Below are 16,047 nucleotides of genomic sequence, written 5' to 3'. Positions count from 1 at the left end.
GTACCATATGAACTGAACCACATTCGGTTTCACATATGAAAGTAGGAGTGAAAGGCATAAAGCAGTTGAAATACTGAATGCCTCAAATGCTGAATAGTGTAGAATAAAGACACAAAACTAAGTCCTGATATTTACTATCATAATCTGTCACTTCTTTAAAAAGATTCTGACATGCCACACTGCATCTTTAGTCTGCTCTTTCATTCGTTCGTTCGTTCATTCATTCATTCATTCATTCATTCATTCATTCATTCATTCATTCATTCATTCATTCATCCACTCACTCACTGGAAGGTAAAGGCATGTATGTGTGGAGTTCTGTCCCTCATGCTGACCGGGCAGCCATCTAAGGAAACCCCAGGAACTCTCCTGTTACTCTTTAATTCTGCTTTAATATACTGAGTGCTGGTAAAAAACAAAATCAACATCCTCTTCCTCTTCTGGCTTCCACTGGAACAACCAAGGTCACCTTGAGCAAACGTCTTCCTCTTAACTTCCAACTCAACTCCCCTTTCCAAAAGCATTGTTTGAGAATTGCTACTTTTTAACCTTAAATAATCAGTTGTGGATTTATTCTTCTGAGAGGTTAACTCACGGATCACCTTGTATACCTGCAAACGTTAATGTTCCTCAACAACGCCATGGCAATTAAATCACCGAAAACCTCCTGAGTTCAATGTCAGGAACAAATCTAAATTTGGATTGGATCTGTTTGTTACAAGAATTATCTGGATGTGTTTCAGAGGTCCAATCCAGAGTTCAATCTTGTAGTCACAAGTTACGAAAAGAAAAGAAACTGTAGTCCCATTCCACCTCACTTAAACCAAATTAAGAACACATCTTTTTAATGGAAAATCCACGTCTGTGAGTTATTAATGTCAAAACATGAGCCACAGCGGTGCACAAAGCAATTTGTGTATAGAAATCATTCAGTAATATAGCATAATGTATATCATTATGTAGGAATTAGGGGGAGATAAAAATTCTTTACAATTACTTGTTTCTCAACATAAACAAAACGGTTTCAACTTCAGTGCATTGTCATGAGTTTGGCGGTTATGAACGGAGTTGATTCATGACGGGCCAGCGCACACTGCTTATGAGCGTATAATTACAATAATATGGTGTGCCTTTTTTATATGCAGAAAATCTCCAAAACATAGTCAAAAGTTATTATGAGTCTAAGTGGTTCGGTGAACATGAATTGGTTTCTCAGACATGAGCCCATGTATTTGGGATCCAGCGAGTCTCCGTTTCTATCTTTGAGAGTTCGTCTCTCAGCTCGGTGAATGCCAAGGCCAGATCGTCATTGATGACCACTTTCTCAAACAAGTGGCCGTATTTATTCTCCATGGCTTGAGCACTGGAAATCATGTCTTGAAAGTCCTCCTCCTGTAAATAATGAATAAGATGGCCATGCATGAGTATAATATTACTGTACTTTTCAATATAACAGTTCCATTCCTCAAATTTGATTGAGCTACACTCTAAAAGGCCTGATATTTATGTGGTGCATTCATGTCGGAATTATCGTACTTATGAGATGACAAGTCAGCGTTTGGATTTAATTACTATTAATTATGGTATGACATAATTAATTACCATTATGGTAATTCCAAAATGGCTTGAACGCACTATTAGTATAACAACATGTGTTTGTATCACTCAGTATGTCTGAGTTCTGAATAAATGGATGGGATGAATGGGATCTTAATTTTAATGGGAAAATTGTAAAAAAATGCTATGATAAAAACCTATTAATTGGCTTACGGTAAGTTCCTTACCCTATTTGGTGAAAAATTATAGTTCTAATGGTCAAGGTTAAGACAACAATATTTTTGTCTGTTATGATAGTGTGTCAGATTATGTGATTTTGACTCCTAAATTCTTGTTGTTTTGTGGTTGAGAAACATGTCAGACTATGTGTTACTTCCTGACCAACCATCGCTTGCCGTTTTTAATGACATGCGTGATGTCATCACGCAGGCGAAACTAACGACTGACTTTCAGAAACAAGTGCATTAACAAACAATGGCTACCAAAGCATGCCAAAGTGTTTTGTACTGGCTGTCTTGTTGTCAGGAAAACCCTCCTAAAATAAATAATTCCTCCTAGCAGCACCATCATTGTCTCTATTTTGTCCATGTTTGTCCATAATTATTGCGTCCCGACAGCCGTTGTAATTTACGAATCACTACGACACCCTATGTAAAATGGATTGTGCCAAAATTGGGCTAATATTATGTAGTCTGAATACGGCATTTCATGTAAGTTCACAGTAAAATACTGTTCGTTTTTGGGAGTGAACAACAACAAATCATCTTATGATTTACAGTTAAAAACCGTAAATTGAAACTCCCAGAAATGGATAGTGAGGTGTGACCTTTCTTTTTATGGATTTCATTGAAATCACTTTTTCATCTTAGTTTTTTCTTTTCAGTTATTTACATGTTACAGCTTATGTTGGGAATTTAACGTTTATTACATTATTTGAATTCATATCATGTGTTGAATGTCAAGGAAATATAATTTTTACTGTAAATTTAAGGTCAGTCTTTAAAACTTAAAAATGCTGCTACCATAGTTTTTACGGTAAAGATCTGGCAACCACGACTTCCATTATTTTACTGTAAATTTCAATTATTATAAAAATTTTTTTAACACAGTGTACAACCCAATCTCCAATACGCCCTCAGCCGAATCAGTAGAAAGCACATCATCTGATGTGGGTTAAATACAACATAGGGATCAACAAGGCGGAATAATACAAATATAATGCTGATGGTTTTTATATCACCAACACGAGTGACGTTTACAGATGGTATATTTACGTGAGATACCATACTTTTGAGTGTTTTCCTTGTTTCGGTCAACCTAGTGAAAGGAATCCCTTAAGTTTGAGCTTTAATTTATGTTCTCTTACGTATATAGTCATCTTGAAGCATTTAGAAAAAAATAGCCATGACAGTGAAGTTACTCATACAGTTCAGTGTATTTAAGTGTCCCTGTTAAATTCATTCAGGTCAATGGTCAGTATGAGAAATGTTCTTCCTCAGCTATGACATTGTCCACTATTTTTAACAGTGAAAAGACATTTTTACACACAACCCAAAAGCTCCAGATGGTCCAAAAGAACACTTCTTGTCTATAAATGTCTTTCCGTACCTCAAAAGGTATTTCACTTTGTGGTTTATGAATTATAAAAATGATGTGACATTATGCGTCAGACTGAACTGGCCTTGGATTGGAGTAAGAAAAGTAAAGAAGACTAGAATTATTCCACTAAATCATAAAAAAAAAAAAAAAGTGATGTCTTGTGTCTTGTTAAGGTCAGTGCTCAGTGCAGGACACGTGTGTCCTCGGTTAATATGGAAAGATGAGCAACACATTTGCACCCAGGAGCTTGGTAGTTTGTAAAACAACATCCAGGTGTGAGAGAGATGACCCGAGTCTTTTATAAGACCCCGGGGTAGACTTAGGTGCTCACACTCACAGCATGACACAGATGGGTCTCAGTGGGGTTACCAGCAAACCTTCTGCCCCAAGCCTGGAAGACCCTCAGACCGTTGGGAGCGTAAGAAGACAAACCTCATGGGGCGCACCTGCAGCCCACCCTGGAGAGGTTTTTAAAAGGGACCCTTTCCAAAGAGGTGCACTAAATGCCAGAGAAGCTGATGTACGGTCAAGACGATGGGTCAGGTCAGACCTTGTCCATCTCAGCTGTGTACTGAACTGCTGTAGGCAGGCCATGCATTGAGATTTCTCCCATTCCCTTTTTGATCCCACATTGATTCCACATTAATGAGGCGAGACACGGCAGGCAAAAACATTTTGAGATTTTGGGCTATTTGTCTTCAATAACATGTCTTCATTTCCAACTTGTGGTGAAAAAAAGTCCAAAATACACATTTAGGTCTTTATTTCACTACACTTTGTCTATTTGCGTCTGTAGATTTCTCCGAAATTCAACAAACGTTGGCGTTCTGAATTAACGCGCTGCTCCGCGATCTCTCTCTGTCTGCTTCCTTTAATCTCACATATCGCTGGAAAGCTCTCTCTGCTGTCGGATCCAAATATGGTCATTTCCTTTTTATCAGCAACCAATCGTGAAAGTATAAATGGGCATTTAACTCTAAAAGCGAAATCTCATTGGCTGATGTCAATTTCTGACAACGTGATTCGTTCAGATGCATCACGTGACGCGCTCTGACATTTAGATGTGTGTTTTTGACTGTTTTTATGTTCAGTTAAAGGCCATAAATGCTGTGTTTATAAGTTTTGATGTGATTTAGGTGGATTGTATTGTTGTTGCTAATGATTTGATGAGATATTGTGTCAGTAAATAGTTGTTTCCACTAAAAAAATATGAATTTTTACATTACAAATCTTTAAATGTCTTTTCTCAAAATTAGTTTTTTGTCATTCTCCAGTGACACATCTCAGCCTATGTAGCACCGATGCACACCAAAATTTCAAGATATACACTTAGCAGTATTCTGAAGATATTTTCAGAAGTATTTTTCAATAAATAATTCCTGGCCTAATTTATGTGACATTTTAATAAAAAAAATATGGCAAAAATCGATTTTTTAAGGCTATGGACAGTATATTTTGATTTCCTAGGTAATGAAAGCATATATCCTGAATTCCCTCTGAACATATTTTTTCGTCTTGTGTGTAATCAAAATGAAAAAAATAATTTTGCACCTGACTTTATCATATGTTCAGATCTATCTACCGAAAATATATGCAAAATTACGTAATGCCTAATTTTTTTAATGAACTTGTGTAAGTAATCAACTGAGGAAGTTTCATGGTGATATCTATTATTTTAAAATGTTACCCTATTCACCTGTAGTGTCTCGCCTTAAGTAAGGAATAATGCCGGAATGGAATTATTCGGAAAATAATGCACACCCGAGGAGGTAATGCGGCCACAACGCAAAGCCGTTGTCAAAGTATATTTAAGTAACCGTATATTTATTTCTTAGATGCAAAACTTTTAAAATGAGGATAAACATAATCAGACAACACACACGTTCTGTATAACAACCACAATCAACAAACAATAAAACTACAATCATTATATCTCTTACCGTAAAGATTTTCGTGACCGTTTGCTCATTCTGACTCGCCAGAACCTTTGCTTTTCTTCGGCTCAGTCTTAAGCGCTCTATCGGTGGAGGCTTCACAAATACAACATAGGGTTTAAACTCAGAGGAATATAAGGCTGCTATGGTCTGTTAGAGAATGGAGAAGAAGAAGAAAACAGTGAACAAATGACAGTGAGCTAAATGGCAACATATGAGACCCATTCTTCAGAATAATACAGATCGTTGCCTGGTATGAATGTGTCCATGTTATATTGTAACTGTTTCATTTTAAACCAATTTTCTATGGTATGAAACACTAGACGCCGCATCACCATATATTCTATGTGCTCACATATAGGTTCGTTAATACAGTGAGAATGTTTCTGTAACTGTTACAAGCTGATGAAAAATAATCAGACCACAGGAAATGTACCAACTGGAGTAGAGCTGACAGAAGCTCCCCGTCCAAAATGACATAATTCCTGCCCTTGAGTCCGTGCTCCAAAGTCAACAAATATGACATGTAATATAGGACTCCCTGGCTCTCGCTCACTCTGTTTATCCCCGTTTCTCTCTTTTCCTCTTTCGCTTGTGCTTCTGGAGAGAGGCACAACTTGTGGTATTTGTATCATATACTGCATGTGTGGTTCTTTAATAATATGAAATAAAATCCGTCGCAAAATGCGTTCTGAAAGGGGCCGCTGTTGTCGAAGACCCACGTGCGCAGATCCCTGATCCAGCGCTTCTTGGCGCTCACACACCCCTGCCGTTCATGAATGATCTGTGACTCACGTGTGGTTCCACATCCAACAGGCACACCTTGCTCTCCGCTATGACCCTGCGCACCGAATCCAGACTCGTACCATAGTAGTTCCCTTTATGTTCACCATACTCCAAAAATCTAGGTGAAACAATTCAGAGAGCATGAAACATGGGGAATATAGACATTTTTAGAAGCTCAAATAATTTAACCCCTTAAGCGGCACCCCCTTTTTTAAATAAGTGTGTCATATTTGCATAGGAAATAAGACAGTAGATAATTGTGTGCCTCCTCTGCCATGTTTCTTTTCGAAAGTCAGCTGTGCTTCTAATCCTATAAAGTGAATTAGAATTGGAGAGGAGAATTCACTAAGAATGAATTATGCCTACTGATATCTTCATTTATTTGTACATTTGTTTCACTCCTGAATCACTAAAGGAATGATGCAAATCAAGTAACAACACGAATACAACTAACGTAATGTTCAGAGGGATGATGGAAGATTATCCATAGGAGTAAGGTCCCGAAACCTGCATTTAAAATCAGAATTTAACTCTTTCCCCTCCAAGATTTACCTTGAATCTAGCTTCATTCATTCTTCTTTCTTACTGTTATTGTATATTTCTGAGCAGTTTGTAAGATATTTGTCTGGTTTATGCAGACCTTCTTCGCTTGCTTTTTTGGATCAGGAGATTCTGTACTCTTTCAGAAGATGCGTAATAGCGCCCCCTACCAAAGAACAGTGAAAACATTAATTGTTGGAAGAACTTGTCAATAGCGGGGGAAGCGTAAATAATGGAAAAGCATGTCAATGGCTGGGAAAGAGTTAAAATTATCCATAGTTGTAAGATGACTGATAAAATTTACTATTTATTAACAGTTTCCCCAGCTTGTCTGCTATTACCAATTGTTAAAAGTGGTTAAATGTTAAAGTAGTACCGGTAGTTAAAATGTTAATTTGCCGGCATTAGTTCTTGAGGCCAGGGCCCCGTGAATCTTCACCACCTTTCTCCAGTAATCTAAAGTGTTACTCATTTGCCTAGTAGATGGTTTCTACCGAAGTAGAGGTTTCCTACTGCTTGAGTTCTGGTAGTTACTTTGGGCTTTAGCCTTTGGCTTCAAGGCATTTGTATGATAATCAAAGATGATGGTAATTCAGAGGAGTGATGCAAAAAGCAGTCCGCTTTTCCTCTCTCTAGTGCGCCTCTCTGGAAAGTTGGGCTGTCTGCTCTCTGTCATTCCTGTCTCACTTGCTTCTTTCCCTGTGTCCAACTAACAAGACAAAAAGTCATTTCAAACCACAGAAGGCTCTTAAAATATCCCCCTACTTTAATATAATGTGACACTGTTCACGGACACATGCTTTTGAGATTTCCTCTCGCTTTTGAGTGAAAATTGGAGAAAGAGAGTATTTCCTGTCAATGGTTGTGATCTGCGTTTTAAGCATTAACAAGGATTAAATGTGTGATTTCAATTCCAGGAGCATCTTTAAAGACAGGAACAATGCAGTTGGCTTCTTATAAATCCACTATTTAAAGTAATTTTTAGTATTTTTTAGATAAAAACAACCAGGTTAAGTAGTAAGTAGATTATTAGAAGTGTTATTTGATTTTAAAATCTTTTATTTGAGACTATAATCTTCCATAATTGCCCACTAGACAAAATAGGTTTAGCAAAGTAAAACAACACAACCCAAAACTAGCTTCTAGAATAAACTACAACACGGGCTGGGTACCAATCATGAGTGTTTGGCTTACTTGTGGTTGAGGATATCTTTTTCAAAAGTGTGTTTGGAGACAAAATGGTACTCCACCCCTTCTCTCTCTTGCTTTTTCTGCTCCCGAGTGGTATCTGTTGAAATTGAAAGAGTCTGGAAATAATCAAGTGTCTTAATGCAATCCAAATCAAATTAAACCAAACCAGCTGATAAACAGGAACTTCAGACTCATTTGCAGATCCCAGAGACCCTGATATGCGTGTAAAAATAAAAGTCATGTTGAAACTAACATATGATTTTTCCTTCAAAATATTTTTAATAGCTTTCTCTGACCTCAAAACTACTTGTCAGATATCTTTATTGGTTTATCCATCTGGTTTACCACAAAGTAAAACAAATGTAACTGGTATCCATTCTAGTAACATTATTTCTGTTTAGAAATCCCAGAAAAGAATCGGAAAATGCAATAAAAGACAGTATCATAGCATGTGTACCGGTAGTTCATTGCATTTGTTCATATTTTATATATGGTGTGCATGAGACCCCAAACATAACATAATATTTTTCAGAATGGACGATTAAAGTATCTTATCAAGTAAATCTCATGAAATTAGGAAAAGACATCATCATGCTGATACTTCAAAGTCAATTTAATTGTTGAGCTGTTAAAATTGCTTTGGGGTCTCTGAAACCCCAAACTGAAACCGAGTGTTAAAAACAGTTTACATGTACACTTGTGTAACGGACGTTGTCCAGTAAGAGCTGTGCGTGTAAACCTCACTCGCAAAAACACATTTTTAGGGCCCAAGCCTTGAAAAGGCGAAGGCCCTATTGTTTTCCTCCGGATTATTCTTCTTAACTATTATTATTAGGGCCCAAGCCTTGAAAAGGCGAAGGCCCTATTGTTTTCCTTCGGATTATTCTTCATTAGGGCCCAAGCCTTGAAAAGGCGAAGGCCCTATTGTTTTCCTTCGGATTATTATTTATTATTATTTATTATTATTATTCTTCTTCTTTATTATTATTATTTTACTACCTTTTGGGCACTTTTGGGGGCCTTAACGTGCTCAAAAACTCTTGAAACTTTGCACAAATGTCAGAACCTGCGGCCATTAGGGCCGCGCTGAAGCTGGGACCCGGGCGTGGCAGGGGGGCTCGGCAGCGCCCCCTGGAATGGGATTCAAAAACATGTCCATATATCAAACACGCTTGCATGTAATAATATGAAACTCGGTACACATGTAGATCTCATCGGGCCGAACAACTTTCGTGCTCTAAGTTTTACGCCAGTCCAACAGGAAGTCGGCTATTATGGGCTGTATGGAAACGCATGTTCTGGCATTTGAAACACTTCTCCCAGAGAATTCATCCTATGACCACGAAACTCGGTGTGTATGAAGTCAAGACATGGAGGATGCTAAATTGCGAACGGATTTTTGATATCTCGAACGGTTTGGCCGTGGCGAGGAAACGAATTTATGATTAAAAAAGGATGCATAAAGTGTGTTATAACTTAGTTATAGTTTTACCTACAGTTACAAAACTCAGCGTGTATATTGATATTATCAAGCCGAACAACTTTCTAATTTACAGTCATTAGCTCCGACCAACAGAAAGTCAGATATTGTGGTTTGAATGTGTATTTTCTCTCTCTCTGTCATTGTCTGTGTGTGTGTGTCTGTCTGTGTGGGGAGGGGAGGGGAGGGGAGGGGAGGGGAGGGGGGATGTGTGTGTGTGTGTGTGTGTGTGTGTGTGTGTGTGCGTGTGTGTGTGTGTGTGTGTGTGTGATTTTGGTTGGGTGACTAGTTATATGCAAATGTCTCCTTTTGTATACAGACAAAAGAATGAGCTAATCACTGTCTGCCACCGGCAACTGACTCTAGTGTATTCGTAGAGACACACATCAAATCCTTAAACGCATTTATTCTACAACAACAGCAAACCATGTAGGCCTAAACAATTATTTTTAAAATAGTATTTAAACTATTTTTAAATACACTTTACAAATAATACCGCCTACCGTAACCAACAATGCATAAAATGTTGTCCAAGTTGGACTTTTTATTCTCATTAATAGTATGAAGGTAAATGAGTAGCAAAACTCGAGAGCACGTAGATGTGAATTTGAGAACTTGTACAATAAATATTTGTACTTGTATGCTCAAATTTACACTCACAGCTCTGATGTGAAAACCTGTAAAATAAAAATCTGGAGTTGAATGTTGAAATTTGTACTCTCAGAGAATAGTCACAAACCTGTATTCTGAATTTGAAGCTGCAGACAAGTAGTCACAGATGTGTAAAATGCCATTCACAAAAATACAATGACTGACACAAACGTGTAATATATATTTGCACTTCTTCTTACATTCATATTCCCAGTACAACCTCAAATAGGCACTTGCAACTCCTCAAATCTGTCACTACAAGTTCAAATTTCGCGCCTTGACTTTTGCTACTCTTTTCGCGATATATGAGGTGCAAAACTGACTTGTGCACTTGTAACTCAGAGGCGCGCGAGAAGGGGCGCGGGCGGGAGCGGGGGTGTTTAAAGGAGCCGTTCTATTGGCTGGCGCCTAGCCAATGAAATATGCTGCGCCGGCGCCTTCAGCACCCCCACCCCCACCACAGGACCTTGTTGAAACACATACATCGAGCTGAAAGGCCCACACCAAGATCGCGTCAACATTCGCATACAACAGGCAAGACTTTTCCTGCACGATTCTACGTATTTGGTGTAAAACAGCACTTCTACCTGAGACAAGCGGGACTAAACTATTGTTCCTGTTACTGGATTCTTCGGAGCCATCTCTACGACTTCTACAATTACAAGAGGTTTTTTTTTATAACGGTATGTGGTTTTGTGTTTTTTTTTAAACAATCATTTAAAGTTAGCTTTTTAATGTTAACGTTACATTATAAAGATGTTTTCTCTTTTAACAGCAGAAAAAAACCTAAACTAAAATACTGACCACAGATTAAGAAATTATTCCAAATAATACAATATTTTTTTATATATAGCCTATTTTTACTCTCACAATATAAACAAAATATATTGTGCTTTTCTTAAATAAATACAACTCATTCACTTTCTGTGAAGCAGCGCGTGCAAAAATTACAACAAACTCCGCAAATGGACTAGTTGCACGTGGCCGCCACTTTGTGCACGGAGCGAATAGCCAGGGGTGCGTTTCCCGAAAGCATCGTTAGTCAACTATGGTCGCAAGTTCCGTCGTTATCAGCATAGTTTAACGATTTGGTGTTTCTCGAAACCATCGTTCAAACGAACGTTCGCAAACAGCATCGCAAACTTGTGTGGTTGGAACGACAGCTCTCGAGCCGTGGTTAGAAGCATATTTCTAGTTTATGCTAGTTTATGCTACGCACCCCTGGCTATTCGCTCCGTGCACAAAATGGCGGCCACGTGCAACTAGTCCATTTCCTGAGTTTATGTTGTAATTTTTGCACGCGCTGCTTCACAGAAAGTGAATGAGTTGTATTTACATGAGATGTAGCAGCTAGACTGAATAAATCCTTATCTTTAGCAAAATAAGCAAGCTGACATTCAGTACAACCCGTGTTATTTATTTAGAATACATACAAATGTAATTTACGTCTTTTAGTTTGTCAAGAGATTTAAAACACCGTTTTTGAAGACTGCGCATGTGCGAACGTGCTCTAGCTACTATCAGAGGCAGTTGCGACAACGGAAGTTCGAAATGGTTCTTCGTCACGTGATTCGCGTAACGGCGGATAGTTCCAGGAAGTGCTTCGGCGCTAATTCAAATCAATGGAGTTAGAGAGCAGAACTGTGATTTTTGGTCATTTGTAGTCAATAAATGCATTGATTTACAATATGTATATAATACACTGACTTGTGAATGTAGTATGTGTATGTAGTTACATCAATGTTGTTTTTAAAATATAAAAATCTGATAATATTTAATGATTAGTGTGCTCAACTTGCGTTGCCTGCCTTTGTAAACATATTTCTAGCTAACGTTACCTTGGTAAAAGAAAGTATTTTTGTGTTCTCAAACTTGTATGTTATTTAAGACTATCACGTAGCCTAATGTGCTATGGTTTCACAAGGACAGGAGACTAGGTAACAGGTGATTGTCTTAATGTAAAATTTAATTAAGTGAATTTTCAAATAATCTTAATGTTTACCATGCTTATGCACCCCATGCACGTATTACTATATAAATTAATACACAATATATTCAGTTCTAAAAACAAAACATGATTATATATACACACACACATTATTTCCAAGTGTCCAATTGCATTTTGTGTCCAAGTGCATTATTTCCTTTTAACATCATTTGATAAATTCATGACATAAATCACTTTAATCTATAAAACCTATTTAGTTTAAATTCATTTTTAATACATTTAAATAATACATATTTTATGTTTTATCTTAAACCCCCAAAATATCAGGTTGTGCAACTGTCTGCAAAAATAAACCATTTAAAATAAATAAACTATTGTCTTAAGAATAATAAATTGAAAACGAAATTATATGGCATCATCTTTCATATAAACCTTTCGTTTTAAAGATGTTGAGATAATTTAACAACTTTTGTTAAATTGAGCGTTAATCATAGTAGGCTACTTAGGTGTATCTGCACTTTTTCACAAAGACCAACACTGGCAAGTTGAATGTTTATTTAAAATAAGGAGCAAGAAAAGTTTTGCAAATCCAAGGAGCTGAGACTGAAGGTGAGGGTACAGCGTCAGTGCGGGGGTCTGCAGGATCCACTGAATCCGCTTATGCTTATTGGGTTGAAAGAGATAAAGGAGACAAAAACGGGACAAATTATATACAAAATCAGCTGGGCTGAAACAGTAATATAGACAGATAATATTCAACAGAAACACAATGCCTAAAAAACTCCACCCATACTTTTTTGTTTACTCAAATATGCAATCTAAAATAAGGATTTTATTCTGTTATTGCACATTTAATACGAAATTAAACGGATATTCTTATTACCACTTCCATTAATGACTATCACACTCCCAATGTTATATTTGGCCTCTGTTTAGAAGCGTTTTCCCTCTTATTACACACAACAAAGGATACAGCTACATTAATATAACGGGTTTAACATTAATAGGCTGTTCGTGGTTTGTTATGCGCTACTAATTTTATCCAATGACCTATCATTTATCCGATAACGTCCCCTAAAACTACAAATTTAGATAGCAATAATCAACTAGCATGCTTTAATACACAAGTTAAATTGATTCCGATGTACTGATAATATACAATCTTGTTCTTTAAACGTCTTACCTTTTAAAAGGGCATCACAAACGGTCTGTTCTGCTGAGACTCTATGGCGCGGCCGCTACTTCCGGGAACTATTGAGAGGCTCCGCGAGCCGCCATTGCTGTAAAAAAACCGTTCCATTGGAGTGAATGGAGTTGTCGCAACTCTCTCTCTATATGGCTCTGGCTACTATGTAAGAACGAGCCAAATATTGAGTCTGGTAATAAAGCAAAGTAAATGAGAAAAATTAGAAATGGTCTTCAGATGCCATGTCTGTAACTTATATGACAAAATCTAGCGTTAGTTCGATCTCAAACAGATTAATTAAAATAATGTATTAGTCCACCACGTGCGAGACGTCATAAACCAGCGTGGTTGAACGATAGGCTACTTTGCGACAAACGGTTTCGGGAAACAGTCGTGACGAGCTAGTTGATTTCTCCAACGATGCATCGTACTATGGTAGTGAGCTATATAGTTGTACGGGAAACGCACCCCAGTTTTCTTCATTCATTTTGTTGATCTGCTCATTTAAGTAAAACATTTCGCGTCACTGCCTGATTGATTCTTTAAGTTTTATTCTGTTGTGCTCCGTTGATGCGTAATTATTGCGTGAATCCAAATATTAAGTTTTTCTTTTCATATTTGCATCCAAATCTAAACGCTTTGAAAATTTTGCCATTTTCATTGGGCCACACACACTATTCCATATTAATTTAACTGATATCTAATTTAACTATCTTGCCTAATGTTTAACAGGAGACATTGTTGGTCAGGAAAAAAACAACATCATGTGATAGCCTATTTATATTTCAAGTGTTTTATTTAGGCCTACTCGTTTGTTCATCATTTATTTTTACATCTTAAAAAAATATCCAGTTTTGGTTTTGAGAATTTATAGGCTATTTATTTTTCGTTTATTCCTTATTTTTGTCTCTATAGTTATAGACCTACATTTAGCTACTTCTGCTACTACTTGCTATCTGTATATTTATTCATTCATCTGTTTATAATATAGGCTTTATAAAGTTTTACTTAAACTTTATAAACTTAATTACAATCTTCTGGCAAGGTTATTAGTGTCCAATAGGTTTAATGCCAGCTCCTAAGCACATAGATGCTATTATAATGTTGTATTATTATGGTTACATATTGTAGAACTTTAAAATGTACAACAATGATAGTATTAAATAAACAGAGCAATTCCAATAGTGTCCTCGCACCATCGGTGCTCGGGCCCTAATTATTTGTGAACATTGAAACTGAAAACGTTTTCTAGATCTCCTCCCCATGTAAGCTATATGAAAAAGTTGGTCAACAGTTAAGCAGCATCATTGTCAGATAAAAAAGGAAAAGACATCCCTATTTTGGAGTGTCATTTCTCTTTCAAATGTTTTATGTATTAGACTTTTTTTTATAATTTCTACTCTTTAGAAAATCCCAAGGTTCAGAAAATGATTTCTTTCAAAATAATATTTTATTTGCAATTGTACACAAAAGTCTGTAAAATGACAAACAATATTAACAACTGAACTTAACAGCTCTTGCCAAGTTTGTAATTTTACCCCAAAACTCAGTACAGAAATAAAATTATGAAATATTATTAGAAGTAAATTTTTCCTCTACATTTCTATATTTTAAAATGTATTCCTCTAATGCCAAACCTGAATTTTCAACATTGTTACTCCAGCCTTCACTGTCACATGATCATTAAAAAAATATTTTCAAATGATAATTAGCTTTTCTTTCCATGTTGAAAAAGATGCGCTACTTCATATATTTGTGTAAAGTTACTCTTCTTCTCGGTGGTTTTGTAAACAGAAATTTCAAATGAACATCATGTATTTGAGAAACTTTTGTAATAATATAAACGTCTTAACAGGTAATTTTAAACATTTAAATATATTCTTGTAAATTCTTTTAAAAATGTAATTTCTGTTTACTCACAAATTGAGACTATCCTTGAATCTAAAGCCCAAAACTGATTTGTTATAATTAAAAACATGGAAAAAAGTTCAAGAAAAAAAAAGCACAAAGTTCCAATTAACAAAATAATTCAGTGCAACCTCATACAATATAAAACAATGACTGCAATCAAAAATCCATTTTCACAGTTATTTTCAACAATGTCAAGATACAGAATTCTGGGTTAGAGTTTGTTGTTTTTGCCTAATAAATAAACAGAAACAAACCCGACGGAATAGGCTAGGCTCTTTCTTTTGTAAAATTCCATTAAACCATTTTATTTCTTGACACAAATGAATTCATTTTGATCAATGTATCACTTTTTATTGTACACTCTAAAAAATGCTGGGTTGTTTCAACCCAATTTTGGGTCAAATATGGACAAACTCAAACGTTGGGTTAAAAATGTAATTTTAACATTTAACCCAACAGCTGGGTTTGTGCATATTTGACCCAAAATTGGGTTGAAACAACCCAGCATTTTTTAGAGTGTAAGCTACACCTGTGATAAAACATGCTTGTCTTTTACATTTTTAAGAAAACAACATAAATGGCAGCAAACAGCGCTTTTATAATTATTGTTTTGTGATCTTTGCGATTTGTTTTTCTTTCTGATTAATTTTCTGATAAAACTACCTTTTGTTGATGAAATGAGTTTGCGTAACATGACTCTAACTGGACTGCGAAGTGGAGGGCGGGTCCACCTTTTTCATGTAGCCAACCACATGAGCTACTCGCTGACTCTCGAATTTCTCTTATCTGATTGGTTAAAAAAAACACGCCAGTCACCAGAACACATCTTTCTTCATTTGGCTCAGACACGTTCTCGCTGCCGAAATGGTACTTTTAATGCACACATAGGCCTACATGTTAAATAATAAATAAATAAAAACACAAATTAATTAATAAATAAATCATGATTGCTTAATAAGCTGTGCACCATTAAACTGATTAAGGCTGACTGACATTCATACTACATTTCAAGCAGGTTAACGTTATTGGATTGAAATTGTATATATTATATAATCTATTACACCACTAAGCTGGTGTTAAACTTTACAATTAAAGCATTTAACACCCATTGTTTATGTAATAAAACAATTTTAATGCAGTGTTTTTCACATCATGTCTCTATTTATGGTATTTGGCACTCAATTATATATTCTAGGGCTGCAACAACTAATCGATAAAATCGATAAAAAACGATTATTAAAATAGTTGGCAACGAATTTCATTA

The 16,047-nt window shown here is 36.2% G+C and overlaps 1 protein-coding gene across 1 annotated transcript in view; it reads right to left on the bottom strand.

Annotated features, from left to right (window-relative positions):
- Positions 1 to 807: 807 nt before the first annotated feature.
- mpp7b (MAGUK p55 scaffold protein 7b) overlaps positions 808 to 16,047 on the bottom strand; it is a 120,700-nt gene continuing 105,460 nt past the window's right edge. Inside the window, 4 exon segments of the mRNA XM_079613738.1 lie at positions 808 to 1,392; positions 5,097 to 5,240; positions 5,886 to 5,994; positions 7,611 to 7,704. Coding sequence (XP_079469864.1) covers positions 1,213 to 1,392; positions 5,097 to 5,240; positions 5,886 to 5,994; positions 7,611 to 7,704 — 527 coding nt within the window. The 3' untranslated portion in view covers positions 808 to 1,212.

Source organism: Phoxinus phoxinus, assembly GCF_949152265.1.
Source record: "Phoxinus phoxinus genome assembly, chromosome: 5".
Taxonomy (NCBI): domain Eukaryota; kingdom Metazoa; phylum Chordata; class Actinopteri; order Cypriniformes; family Leuciscidae; genus Phoxinus; species Phoxinus phoxinus.
The sequence above is the reverse complement of the archived record's forward strand: the minus strand, read 5'-3'. Positions and strand labels throughout refer to the sequence as shown.